Source organism: Danio aesculapii, chromosome 13 (assembly GCF_903798145.1).
Source record: "Danio aesculapii chromosome 13, fDanAes4.1, whole genome shotgun sequence".
In the NCBI taxonomy this organism is placed as follows: domain Eukaryota; kingdom Metazoa; phylum Chordata; class Actinopteri; order Cypriniformes; family Danionidae; genus Danio; species Danio aesculapii.
Window position 1 is genome coordinate 45,611,971 of NC_079447.1, and position 15,132 is coordinate 45,627,102.

The 15,132-nt window shown below is 33.9% G+C and overlaps 1 protein-coding gene across 1 annotated transcript in view; it reads right to left on the bottom strand.

Annotated features, from left to right (window-relative positions):
- Window positions 1-7,950: 7,950 nt before the first annotated feature.
- The window catches only part of rps6ka2 (ribosomal protein S6 kinase, polypeptide 2), a 92,584-nt gene continuing 85,402 nt past the window's right edge, over window positions 7,951-15,132 (bottom strand). The window contains exons 19-21 of the mRNA XM_056471453.1: window positions 13,409-13,526; window positions 11,701-11,838; window positions 7,951-8,728 (exon numbers count right to left, since the gene is read on the bottom strand). Coding sequence (XP_056327428.1) covers window positions 8,603-8,728; window positions 11,701-11,838; window positions 13,409-13,526 — 382 coding nt within the window. The 3' untranslated portion in view covers window positions 7,951-8,602. The remainder of the gene's footprint in view (window positions 8,729-11,700; window positions 11,839-13,408; window positions 13,527-15,132) is intronic.

Here is a 15,132-nt window from a genome sequence, read left to right on the forward strand (position 1 = left end):
GCACGTGAAAACGGTGGGCGGGGAGAACTAGCATTAAAGGTACAGGCTACAAAAACAGCTACATTGTGTTCAGAGCAGAAAATCCTAATCCTCTGAAGGCTATAATTAATAATCTGATGGGTGTTTTGAGCTGAAACTTTATGGACACATTCTGGAGACACAAAAGACTTATCTTAAATCTTGAAATGGGGGTAAAATAGGTGCCCTTTAACTCATGGTATAATATGGACTCAGTATAATTTTTAATGCAATGAAACTTGGATTTTTACGTTAAGATGTATGTTTATAAATATGAAATTTGGCCATTAAAATAAAGAAATTAATAATAAATGTATAAATTCCTAAAAGAACATCTTTCCAATGTAAAGTTTTATTTTCATCAATGTTAACAGCAATAAAGTCAAGCAAATTTCAAAAAAGACACATGAGAGCAATACCAAAATAAATGAACAGCGCTTTCTGGCCTCTGGTTGCAAAAGCTACATCTCGCATCTATATCTTTTTAAAATTTAGTTGAATAAAGTTTGGCAGGATATATTCTGTGAAGGAGTTTAAACAAAATCTCTTTAACCTTGTTTGTTAATAGTGATTAGGCAGAAGCCAAACTTTTTTTTTGCAAACAACATCACTCATAAATTGATTCCAATATGCTATTGCATTTGGTTTTGATGCAACATCATTCTGGAAAAGAGCTATTAATGATCTGTTATTATTATTATTATAACTACAGGAAATGCATTTTTTACCTATCGGAGAGACACTGGGTGAAAATTGTGGTAATAGCTGATAATTTAATCTGTTTTGATTTTTATACAACATACATATTTTAGGATACCAAAACCCTTGTAAATTCCTTTGGTAGTATGGGGAAAAAAAAGATTTTTCATATAAAATGTCCTTGTTATTCCAAATAAAGTCACGGTGTGGTGAAAATTGTGTTTGTAAATCAAACTCCATGCTAAAAAAGCTTAACAGTGAAATGACGAAAGTTTCACAGGTATTTTGTTAATATCAAAATGGCAAGTGAGAAAAAGTTTATGCCACTCAAACTAGATAAAATAATATATTTAAATATTAATCATATTCCAAATAGAGGTTGAATATTTAACAAGTTGTCTAATCCAGTTGATTTTAAAACAGTATTCCCAACCACAGCATAATATCCCCATCTAGTGGTCAATTATACGAACTGCTATACTACAGTATCTTTTTGAGACCATTCGGTTCGCGTTTTAGAACATCCATTTTTGCTTCATAGTTGTAATTATTTATCAGATTTATAAATATTTACTCTATCTTTAGCTAATATTGGCCTATAGCTTATGTCGTAGCTTACACAAATTTTCATAGTTAGCAAAGGTCACAAAAACGAGTGAGTAAAACTATCGCCATTATTATAAATTTGAGCGAAAGAACAACCTCACTTGAAGGTAAGCTGATAATATTCCCCCCTTTGTATTCTTTCAATTTCTCTTATTAACTTTAACTGTAGATTTAATGTTATTTCTAAGAATTATGTATAGTTCAATGTAAATGCATTCACCTCACTGGCTACATCGTTAATGCCACTTCTTAATAACTTCCGTTATAAAAACAGTAACGTTAGCCTATGCTAAACGCATTTCTAAACTAAAACTACAATTGACAGCTAGATTTCCCAGGAGAAACCACATGTAATTTACAGTGCAATTCTGATTAAGTTACAACATTTTTCAAAAACCTTATTTATTTATTTATTTTATTAGGAGTTTTAATACCCCGGAGAGAAATTAAGGTATATTTGTAACAACTTATTTGTTGGACTATATTAATATTGTCAATGTTATGACAATGTAGGCTACTACAGTGAGCTCTAGGACAAATGAAAATACAATTCAGGTGTTTAGAAACTTTATTCTGTTTGATTTGCAAACTGTTCTGAAAACAACAAACCAGAAGAACGAAAATGGAGAAACCATTATAATGCGTGTGCATATAACTATAAATCGCATGTTTTTCTGAAGGCTTGCTCAACAACCCTGGCCTGCTGAAAAACAAAACAAAACAATAGTAAACTAAAGTTTAAAACTGTAGTTTAAAATAGAATCTAAAGTGTGCCACGCTGCTCCCACCCACCATAACCCTGGCAGCAAGTCCCACTATACTGGCCTATACTGGCACGGGCCGCTTCGCCCCAGGGAGTGCACGTGCTGACGGGGCGCTAGTCGGTGCCGGTTTTCACCGAAGTGTTGCTCGGCTCGGCGGCACATTTCGAGCAACAAACACGTAATATTCCTCACGATGTTGCATTTACGTATGCAAACTGCAAGGAACTACAGCACAGACGGGCCCGAGTGAAGCTTCACGGAGCGGACTTCGTGAAATTGGTGTGGCTCCACTCGTACCGTCAGTATTGAACTTACCTTGGTCAAGTGCAAACAGTAACACCATGAGAACTGACTAGGCATGGGCAGGTATAAGATTCTGACGGTATGATAACCTTGGACATAAATATCACGGTTTCATGGTATCACAGTGTTGTGCTCACTGTTCTAAAATATATTATTTTTAAATATCTGGGTAAAAAACAAAACCTTTTTCCCCTTTGAACACAATATATTTTAATTTGGGAAACATTTATAATATTTTGGAACACTAAACATGTCAGGCTTAACGATTTAATTGAATTATTGACTTCTGCTGTCTTCATTTGTTTCAAAAACAGATTTAAAACAGCATGTTTTGATATATATTTTCTGCTGGAGATACTGTTGTCATAAAAAAAAATGTAAATAAAAAAATCTTACTCATACCTTAGCAACGGTATTACATAACATTTTGACGGTTTTAAAACCTTGACTTTTCCAAACCGTGGTATACCTTAACCACGCCTAGAACTGACTAAACTGAGATAAACCGTAAGAGCTTTTAAAGAATGCTGATCGATGTTTAGAACAAGACGTCATTGGCTGAGAATGTCCTCAAGAAGAGCGTTGAAGAGAATACGTGAGATGGCGCCGCGAGCATAAGTGTAAGCAATAACGCCCATCAACAACGTAATGTTTAAGCAACATAATGGTCTTAATAATTTTTTAATCTGCATATTAATTGGATGTTAAGTATTATTTACTTACCCCAGTCGATTTAGAGACATGTCAGCTGATAAGAAAAGGAAGAATTGTAGAGACACCTAAGCTAATTCAGAAAGTCGGCTAGCTCAGCTGCTTGTAATGTCCTAATTGATAGCTGTCACGATTACTTTTGGTACTCCAGGTGCTGGAATTTGCGGTGTGCCAGAAAACATTCATGAGAAGAACAAGAAGAAAGAAGTGATTCGGATTTGTCAGAAATTACTGCCAGAAAATGCAGACTGTCTTCCTGATGGGATTGATACAGTGCATTGCGTTGGTCCGAAGAAGATGCACTCCACTCACGGTATAATCATCCAGTTTTCCTCGCGTATGCATCGAGCAGCAGTTTGCTGCTGAATGTTCTTATGTTCTCGTCCGTTTAGATCAGGGGTGCCCAAACTTTTTTTTTTGAAGAGCCAAAAACCAAACTTGATTGAGGCTAGTGGGCCGGAGGTAAATATACTTGCCATGGGTAATTTTCAAATGTTTTTAATAATAGTTTAAAATGTCTAGAAAACATTGCTTTATATTAACTAATACAGTATTTATTTTTTTGTTTTTTACATTTTAAAATGAACCTATTACAGTTAAAACCAACAGAGTTATACTAGTTTTGCCTTAATTTGCTCGCTGATATCTTCTGCATAGTCCTCTATGTGTGACAGTATTTAGTATTTAAAAAAAAACGGATTCATTTACTACATTCAATTGAAGCATTTAGTTTCAGTTTGCTTTTTTGTAATAATTAGCAATAAAACAAACAACAACGGTTACATCAAATTAGAAATGACGATCTCTCGAAATGACGATCATTCTCACTCCTCTCAGATGGGATTGTGGGCCAAATCAAAGCTTACAATGGGCCAACTTTGGCCCGTGGGCCCCACTTTGCGCATCTCTGCAGAGTGCGTCCTGTCATAAAAACTTAAATAATGTATTGTAATGATTGCCTCAGAAATTAACAGCTTACTCTATATTAACTGTAAATATCTTATCTATAAAGAAAGAGATACTGTTATTTATTTTGTTATTAGCAAAACTGATGAGACTGATTAAATAAAAGACAAATTAACAATTGTTTCATTAGTATTTTAATTTAATATGTTTATTTATAATGTAATATGTAATGTTTATTGAAATGTTTATTATAATGTAATTTTTAGATGTTCATATTATAATATTACTTTAAGAAAAATCATTGATCTTCGAAAAAAAAAACTTTTACTATACTATACTGTACTAGTGATCTAAAAAATAATTAAATTTAAATATTCATGCCTTAATTTGACCAACATTTAGAATCTAGTAGTTTTTCCCCTGGCTTTAAAACATACCTCTGAAACATATTTTTCTGGTTAATATGATTTTTGAGTATGATCATTTATTTTCAGAAGGCATAGAATGACTGACCTAGACTTGACTCAGATTTCAGATAAACAACTTGTGAACATGTCTGGGCATTGATGGTTTCATCCTACAAAAACATCACTGAAACTGGTTTAAACACACATAACAATGATACCAGTTTGATTACAATTTTATATATTTTATTTACAAAGTTTTGGTAAGCAAGCCAACAGAGAGCATAAAAGTATTTTAATTATTTAAAGGAACACTCCATTTTTTTCTTGAAATGGGTTCATTTTACAAGTCACCTAAATTTAAAACAGTTCAGTTTTACTATTTTTGAATCCATTCAAGCAATTTCTGGGACTGGTGGGATGCCTTTTATCTTAGCTTAGCATAAACCATTGAGCTGGATTAGACCATTAGCATCTCACTCCAAAAAAAATTATAAATCTTTGAAAATTTTCCTATTTATAACTTGACTATTGTGTACTAACACCAATATAAATTAAAAAGTTACTATTTTGGTGACACGATGGTGCAGTGGGTAGCACTGTCGCCTCACAGCAAGAAGTTTGCTGGTTCGAGCCCCTGGCTGGTTCAGTTGGTATTTCTATTTGGAGTTTGCATGTTCTCCCGTGTTTGCATGGGTTTCCTCCAGGTGCTCTGAAGACATGCTATGGTCAGTGTTTCCTAACCCTCTTCCTGAAGGCACACCAAAAGTCCACATTTTCAACCTCTCCCTAATCAATCACACCTGAATCATCTTATCATAACATCAGAAGAGACTCCAAAACCTGAAGTTAATGGGTCAGATAATGGAGACATCCAAAATATGTACTGTTGGTGTGCCTCCAGGAACAGGGTTGGGAAACACTGCTATAGGTGAATTGAATAAGCTAAATTGGCCGTAGTGTATGTGTGGGTGTGAATGCAAGAGTGTATGGGTGTTTCCCAGTGCTAGATTGTGGCTGGAACGGCATCCGCTGCGTAAAACACATGCTGGATAAGGTGATTCATTCTGCTGTGGCGACTGAAAGTTGCTATTTTCTAGGTCAATATTGCTAGGGCTGTTGTACCATGGCATGTACAATTATGCAGATTATTATGTCAAAATGAGAGCAGAGGTCTTAGCCATATCAACCTAGAAAATTCCCATTGTTCTTAGTACCTGATCAAACTACAGAAGTCAAGCTTTAAATAGGAAAAAAATTATCAAAACTCAACAGTTTAGAATTTTTTGAATGCATTGCTAAAGGTCTAATTGGATTAAATGATTTATGCTAAGCTAAGTGCTCCTGGCTTACATGGAGATCTGCTGAATGGACTCCTAAAAGCATAAAACACAACTGTTTAACTCTAGGGGATTTGAGCATCAATGAGTCTTTCCAGAAAATTTCAAAAAAAATATTTCCCCAAAAAAAAAAACCTATAAAAAAGGAAGTGTTCCTTTAATTTATTTCTAGCAAGGACAGATCCTTATACTGTTTGGTAAGCACCACTATAAATAGTTACTGTCTCTACACTGGATATACAGCATTATCAGTGTAGAAAGCACTGACATAAAGTTGTTTTGGTATTGTTAAAAAAACAACAACAACATAAATCAAAACTTAATATTTTCCCAGAGGCTCCACATACAAAAAGAAAAACGTTTGGCTAAGGTCCTTAGACAGCACAGAATACATTTCTCTGGATTATAGATCTTCATTTTGGAAAAGATGTTCATAATTTTCATACAAAAATACTGCACTTGTCTTCTACAGAGTCACTTTATCATACAAAATTAAGGTTATGTATGTACTGCTATCATAAAACTTTCAACAGTGCTACAAATTGTACATGGCATGCAGATTTCTGATTATCCTTCAAAAAGCAAAGAGTTGTATGTGTGGAGAGCAGATTCTCTAATAACTGTCATCAAATAATTCATACAAGCAAAATCGGACTTTTAATGGGACAATTATGCAATATTGGTCAAAAAGACGGTCATCTAAAAACTGTATAGATGATGTACTGTAGATGATGAAATAAATACATGAAGCATTTCACATTTTCAAAATGTTGATCTGATGTACAGTTTGCCTGTCTATTTCAATCTGTATTTACAAATGAAAATGCATGCACATATTTACATTCTTAAGTTTTCATTTTATTTATCTTCATTCAGTCAATCTAGTGCAAAGATGTGGCACTTGTTTAGGTTTCATTTTTATGCATAAAGGTCACTTAAACAGTATAAATAAATAAATAAATAAATAAATAAATAAATAAATAAATAAATAAAATGTATATTGAATATCTTTGCTGAATATTGGTGCTGTATGTAGGGTTGACACCTAGTAGTTGAACTAGGTATCGCAGTCAAAATTCATAAAATTTATATTAGAAAAAATATTAGAGAGAGAATTTTTTTTCACGGATACCTTCCTACGATGACTTGACGCACATGCAGGTTGCCAAATTGATGACATATCAACATCGAGTGTGTCTAATGATCAAGACGCTGTGTTTACACCAGACGTCGCACGAGGAAATAAAGAGCACTATTCGCCGCATAAATAGTTGCGTGAACAGTTTGAGTTTACTCGCTTCATTCACGGGTCAAATTTGCTTCATTCGTGTGTCAAATTCACTTCACAATAGACGCAGAATCACGTCATGGGCAGGGCTTCCCTGCAGGCACAGGACATCAACATGACGTCGAATTGACGTTGTACCCCAACGTCGTGGGTACGTTGGATTTTGTTTGGAAATGAAAATCTGGTTGATGTCAATGTCCAACCTGAAATCAACGTCTAATCATGTTATACCTTGACGTTGTGTGGACGTTACCATTGTGACATCTATTTGACGTTGGATTTTGGTCACTTTCCAACACAGCCTAAAATCAACCAAATATCAACATAATTTTACGTCGTTATTGAACGTCAAAAAGCAACATTGTCCTTAGACACTGGCTAGACATTGAATTTTTGGTCACCTGACGTCATGACCTAAATCCAACCCTAATATTTCCATCTTATGATGTTGTGTGCCTGCTGGGTTCTGTCTGCCCGATGACTCTAGCTTCATTGCTAAATGGCTAACATGGATTTTATTGAGATAGTAGCTGTGCTTTATGTGCTTTAGGAAGGCTGAAAAACAGCGTAGATTCATTCGGAGCTGTGTATGAGTCCACTAGATCCTTTCAGAGGTGCAGCCAGCTCTGTGAGTTCATCAATTCCTCCAGAAACTACACCTGGATGATGGAGCTTAGCACTTAGCATGTTTCTTAAATATCTGCGAACATATTATGGTACTTTTATGTTTTAGAAGAATCAAAAATGTACATACAGCACCTTTAATGAAACATTCAAATAATAAAAAAACAGAACTAAATATAAACGTGCATAAAAATATAAGTAGAAAAATTAAATCAACCAAAACAACCAACTAATTTGGTCCAAATAAGCAAGATGAGGAAAAAAAATACAAACATAAATATCAGGATTTAAAACAACTGTTTGTATAAAGTCTCAGCATTACATAAAACCAATAAACTCGAAATGTTGTTACTAGTAGAACAGAGAGAGAGAAAATACATGACACACTAGATTTCTTTGTGCTTTCGTTTGCATTTTAAAACCGTTTGTTAGTCATAAAAATACATACTATACATGGCATGCGTGTTGAGAAGATGCTAATAGTGCTGGCGCGTATAGCTTCAAGGTACAGCATTTGCACCATGATAGGTCAAAGCATCTTCCGTTATCTTCTACATGGCTCTAAATGAAGTGTCTGCTTGTACAAACCACTGGCTTTCCATCCAAGTGCGTTATGGGATTCCATCCACATAGTCTGGGAACCATACAGTAGCTGTCGTCTTTGCTATGAACCATTAAAACAGGATACTCCAGCTTCACGCTCTGAAAGATCTGTTTTTTGAGCCTTGACAGCTGTGATGTTTGCGTCTGGCCCTCATCAATCACCACATCAGCGAAGACACTTGGCAGATCATTTGGCTCTGACGCTCTGTGGTCAACCCAATTGGATTTCAGTGTGCTCCCGAAGCTTTGGCGGTCATCTGGTACCTTGTCCGAGAGCTTGGGCGCTGTGACATTTCTTAAAGCTGTAGACGCTCGCTTGTGTCTCTGGCTGGAGCGCTATAGACGAGTGGATGTGAGTCTTTTCATGCCTCTTCTTTGAGCCAGACAGGACGACAGCACTGGTTCTAGTTTCGGCGCCTGAGGTGATCGATTTAAAGCAGAGTATGTGGCAGCCATCGCACCCTGGGAAATGAGGACATAAGTTGAATTCGATATTATAGATGATGTGTTGTGAAAGGTTAAGTTGAACCCATAAACAATGCCAGGTAGTGATGTATTATAGAAACTGTTTAGTTAACATAATTAAATAACATGAATTAACAGTAGGCCAAACATTTGCAGTAGGCCAAACATATACAGTTTTGTATATATGGCGATTTCACAAGAGCTTTATTTTTATTAATACTTTAAGTTTATTAAATACTAGCAAATTATTAAATGTTGAAATCAAAAGGAATAGACTCTTTAATAATATTTTTCAGTGTTAAGCTGCGGTCACACTTGCCATTTCTTCCCATAGACTCCCATTCATACGCACGCGAATGCGTCAGACCGGAAACGCGGTCTCATGCGTTAAGTTTCGCAGGTTGCTGCGGTGCAAAGTTCAAGCTTGGTGAACTCTGACCTGTGAAATCGCATCATTTGACTGCGTGAGACCAATCTAGGATGAAAACACGACCTCTCTGGGCAAAAATGTAAAACATGGAGCAATCGCTCGCTTTTTAAAATGTCTAATAAGCTTGTTTAATCCCGCCCCTTTTCGCAGCGCCGCACGACAGAATTTCGCACACACAAAGCCCAGTGTGACCGTAGCTTGAGTCTGTGTTAACTCATAGTGAACTTTTAGTAACATTGCAAAATGTTTTGTCTTCAGTGGTCACTGTGTGCTATTATTTTTTGAAGAAACTGTTGATTTGCAAAATAATATTAAATTAAAGTGATTCACACTGTTACAAAATAATATTTTTTTGACTGGACTTTGAAATCATTAAACAATATTCAACAAAAAAAATTATGTTTTCAATTTTTATAGTACAAATAAATATTTCTTGAACACTAAATTAACATATTAGAATAACTGTTGAAGGATCTGACACCAAAAACAAGACTAATGGTTTAAGCTTTGCCATTAAAGGAAAACTTTTTTGTTAATATTTTATATATCTGTTTTGTTTTAAATGCATTTCAAAAAATGTACATATATTAAAATAATTTATTTATTTAAATAATTTTTATTTTAAATAATAATAATGTCAGAAATACTGTTTTAATGCAATTTAAATATTTTTTAGATATTAAAACAATTTACTTTTTAAAATAATTATTATTTTAAATAATGATAATGTAAGAAATATTTTGTTTTTTAATGTATTTTCAATATTTTTATATATATTAAAATAATTTATTTTCTAAATAATTATTTTTAATAATGTCAGAAATACTGTTTTTAATGTATTTGAAATAATTATTATACATTAAACTTTCTTAAAATAATTTTTGTTTAAATAATATCAGAAATACTGTTTTAAAGTATTTTAAATAATTCTTATATATTAAAACAATTAATCTTTTAATTATTATTTTAAATAATTTTGTCAGAAATACTGTTTTTAATGTATTTGAAATCATTCTTATATATTAAGATAATACATTTTTTAAATATTATTTTGATTAATAATGTCAGAAATACTGCTTTTAAAGTATTTTCAATAAATTTCATATATTAAAATAATACTTTAAAATAATCATTATTTTAAATAACAATAATGTCAGAAATTCTGTTTTTAAGGTATTTTCAATAATTTATATATTAAAATAATATATTTTTAAAATAATAAATATTTTACATAATAATAGTGTCAGAAATACAGTTTTTTTAATGTATTTTAATTTATTTCAAATAATTTATCAAAATAAATGCAATAAATAAATGTCTTGCTAGAGAAAATAAAATAAAAATTACACTCTAAATATCCGAATGATTAAAAAAAAAAAAAAAATGGCAAAACTGACCTGCTGGTAATGCACAGAAGCAAACAGGCAGTATATATACATTCTTTCATTTTCTTTTTGGCTTAGTCCCTTTCATATTCAAGAGTCACTGCATAAAACATATGCTGGATAAGTTGGTGGTTCATTCTGCTGTGGCAAACCCTGATAAATAAAGGGAGTAAGCCAAAGGAAAATAATGGAATGAATGAATAATAATAATAATTATTATTAAAAAATAAATAGTAAATAATTACATCAATTTAATTTTAGTGCTGGGGAGTAGCTAGCTTAGCCCAGCTACTAGCTGAGCAACATTTTTCAGTAGCATAAGTAGCTCATTTACTGAAAATTATTGCTCAGCTACTTAAGACACTTTTTGTAGAAACTAGTGAAGTAGCTTGACAACATACAGTACATGTGAACTTGAAAAGGACTGAAGCAGCACAACATTTTCTTATATTTTCTTCAACATCTCATGGTTTTACTTTTATTTATAGATTGCTTTATTTAAAAACATAACAGTTGAAATTCAATCCATAAAGTATTCTAATAGCTGCCAATTTATCTGAAGAAAGAATGTTGGGACACGAGGGTTTCAACTATAAATTTCTTACAAAAACAGAGCTATATGTCATTTCATTTATATATTTATTTACTGTTTGAGGAAATGCTTTATTTTGTTATTGCAATGCTACATTTGTTTCAGTTTTGTATTTTGCCTCTTGACAGTGAGAAATTTGAAACCTGTGTGTAATGAAATATGAAGCTTTGACATAACAATTGTATTATTGTACTGTTTTAAGTACCAAATACTTTACTTAAAATGACTGTTTATTTGCATATTTCTTATATTCGCTTTGTGAAAAAAGTAGCTTTATTTTAGAATGGTAGTTTGACAGTATTTAGCTACATTTCCTGATGAGTAGCTTATAGCTTATGAAGTTTCAGAGTAGCTTCGCCAAACTGTTTAATTATGAGTGCAAGTTATGAACAATTCATTTCTTTAAAATATTTTATATTTTATAATTATATTTTATAATTTTTTAAGTGGAACAGATGTAGTTTTACGGGTAAACACGAGGTGGCGCTATTGTACTTTGATAGAGCACAGTTGACCTGGCAGTGAAAAAAATGCAGCAGCAGATGGATGACAGGAGCAGTACCTTCACCAGTGTCACATCCTGTCTGATCAGCTGACTCTCAGATAACTGATCCCGGTTCACGATCCAGGCATGTCTGAGAACAAGTGGTGCTGTTAGCCGCTGATGAGGGTCCACGTGTAGCATTTTAGTCACAATGTCCTGTGCAAAAATCATAATATTGTGATGAGTCAGACTTACAAATGGCAGAGTATCATTCTTTCCATTATATATTAAGCAGTAAAACTACTGTAAACATTAATATCAATAGCAAATGTTTCTTAAAGGTCCCATGAAATTAAAATGCAGTTTTTTAGATGTTATCATCAGTATGTTAGTTTTTAGGATATCTATAAGCTAGTGTGCTACAAAACTGTGACAACATTCACATTTAGAAGAGATGAACCTGATGTAAACATAAAGGTCTTTAAATAGTAGGCTATACAGACTTTAAAGGTCCAGTGAAGTGCTTTGAAATTAGCATTTTTTTATTTGATGTTTGATGTAATCTAAACTGAACCAAGTAGGGAGGGTGGGACATAGAGTAGCCCCTCTCCTTTTAATAAAACAGCCAATATCTTTCCTTTTTATCACATCTCTGCCAGTGAGAGAGAGGTTGCGCTCAAATACATCAAATAAAAAGCAAATGAGAAGCGTCTTTAAGGGGGCAGGACATGTCAGATAGTAGAGAGCATTTGATTGGTCAAGATTGGATCAGAACCTAAAGTATGAGGTGCAGTGTTGCCAGATTGGACGGTTTCTTGCCTAATTGGGCAGTTTTGAATTTATTTTTGCAGGTATAAAGTGACATAGGCAGGTAGTGAAAATTTGGGGGATTTTGCAACGGCGTGCAAAACGCAGCAGCCCCTGTCTGCCCATATACTTAGAACAGTGTAGAAATGCTTGTGATCTCCCTCCCTGACACGACAACTCCCCCCGCCAACCCCCCTCCCACCCCTCCCCCAGGTCCTTAGCCTTAAGACAGGTAATTATAGTCTATTGATTGTTGGTTGGTGCTTTTTTTTTTTTTTTTTTAAAGATCATTTATATTTTTCTTTAGACCTGTAATGCACTCCAGAATCTGACTGGCTCTAGCAATCATGTGAAATACTGTCATACAGTCTTATGGCTGGATTTCATAAGTAGCCTTACATTTACTTACACAGACTATATTTGAAGTATTTGAAAGTAATTTGCGTTTTTCTCCTGTAGAAAAACGTCATAAGAACAATGTTTAGTGGCTCAATGTATTACAACAGTGTTTTTAAAAGACTAAACCACTTTATTGATATAGTATACAACCAGGAACATATGTTCAGAACACAAACGAGTCGCAGGTAATAAAGTACTAGGTGTTTCTCCCAAAGAAAAGCCAGTCTAAGCAAAATCCTAGCTCCACCTTTTTACCCTTATTTGGTTACCCCTAGTTGGAGCGATGATGCGCAAACAAAATGGTGCCGGTTGGCCACGCCCTCTTGTAGCTTTATTTGAGCCCTTCAGAAACCTACCTATGGGTTACTTCACAGATGCTAAGTCCATATCTTTTACAGTCTATGGTTAAATTAGGTTTAAAATAAATTAAAAAAGCAAATTTAAGCCACTAATATATCAAAATAGTGCTGTTTTTACTGTAGTTTTAATTATTGAGATAAATACTGAGATACAAATTTTGTTTATGTGCTATATATATTATAAAAGCCTCCTGACATCATGCAGAAATAAGAAAGCTGACCTTAGCTGCTTCAGACACCGTGTCCCAGTTGCCTCCTGACAGGGCAAATTTCCCACTGCCAATGCGAGCCAAGATCTCCTCTGGTGTGTCGTCAGGGCCGTTAGCAAAGGGCGTGAAACTGTGGGAGAGAATGAGTGCAGAGAGTGTGAAAGAACTTGTGAGTGCAGTGAGAAGAGAAAGAAAAGAGCAGCTTATTTTTATTATTTTTTTGCAATACCCCCATTTCCACTGCGTTATTTTTAGCGTACACATATGGCTAGGTCGGAGGAGTGAGATTTTTTTTTCCCAAATGTTCTAATTACACTGAGGTTTAAAGCTCAATCCATGGTCAGGGACATTAAATTGAGAGTGCTGCTTGGCTTCTGATAGCTCTGATAGCATTGTGTTCAGTACAATTACTCTGTGACTTGACCCGGCTTACCTAGTAATCCCCTCCACCCTGCTCTAGAAATTAGTCCCCTCATATGGGCAATGGGGGAAAGGGTGTTCTACATAGGGTTTTGATTGTTTTTTGTTGATAGGACACTCATAACTTTGTAGTAAATTAAGAAAGTAGAGACTGTGCCATATAGGTAGACTGATTTTTTTTGTCGTAAAGCTTCTGATGGTAAAAACACATTGGCTTACATATAGTATAGCATGCCTAGATTAATATTCTCAGCTCATTTAGAGCAACACAGTCTGTTCTTACGGAGATGAGTTTAGCATGGGGAAAAAAACCTTGCGTGGGTGTATGACATGTGACATTTGGATTAAATCCACCAGACATAATGGACTTTTTAAATTTATTTTTGTGTCTGATTAAGATAGTTCTTTAAACTAGGGCTGGATTTATTTCTACTGCTTTTGATCATGACAAATAAACATTCAGTGAAATGTGTCTATGCTAATAGCTAACTGTGAGTAATACTTTATACAACCATTCACAATTTGGAGTAACATTGGTAAAATTCTTAAAAGTTTATTTGATCAAAAATACAGTAAATATTAATGTATCTTAAATAATATTTATTCTATGTTTTACTTCATATTAAAATTAAATGTATTTTTGTAACACCAAATCTACATTTCAAATGCCATTACTTCTAATGAATGACACTTAGGGCCCTATCATACGCCTGGCGCAATAAGGCCAAAGATTTAGGTTTGGTGCGATTTGTTGCTATTTTTAGACCAGCACAACTCTAATTTTCACGTTTTGCACCACGTTGTTTAAGTAGCAAATCCATTTGCGCCACTTTGTGGACTCATGGGTGTGTTGGTCTAAAAAGGAAGTGTGTTAAGGCACATTGTTGGCGCATTGCTAATTTGATGAGTTGAAATAGACTAAAACCAACTAAAAGCTGGTCTAAAGTCCAGAGCAGAGTGTGTTGGTTATCCACCTATGCAGGTCCAAACGCTTACACATTGCTTAATACACACAGGATGTGCAGCAATACACAAATATCTTTAAATATGAAAATAATAATTAAGGATTAAAATGTTACAAAATTATTATTTTCTACATAAATATAAAAACTACCTCCATGCCTTCATCATGTAAGGAGAATTTTTTCAGTTTATTCATGACAATTTGCATTTGTATAAAGGTTATTATTATTCTTAGTATCATTTATTATTTGAATGTAATTAAAACATATTTAGATTTGTCCTCCTGTCAGGTTTTGGAGACAAATGCATCACCATATGTGGCATAAGAATAGGACGCATGTTTGGATATAACT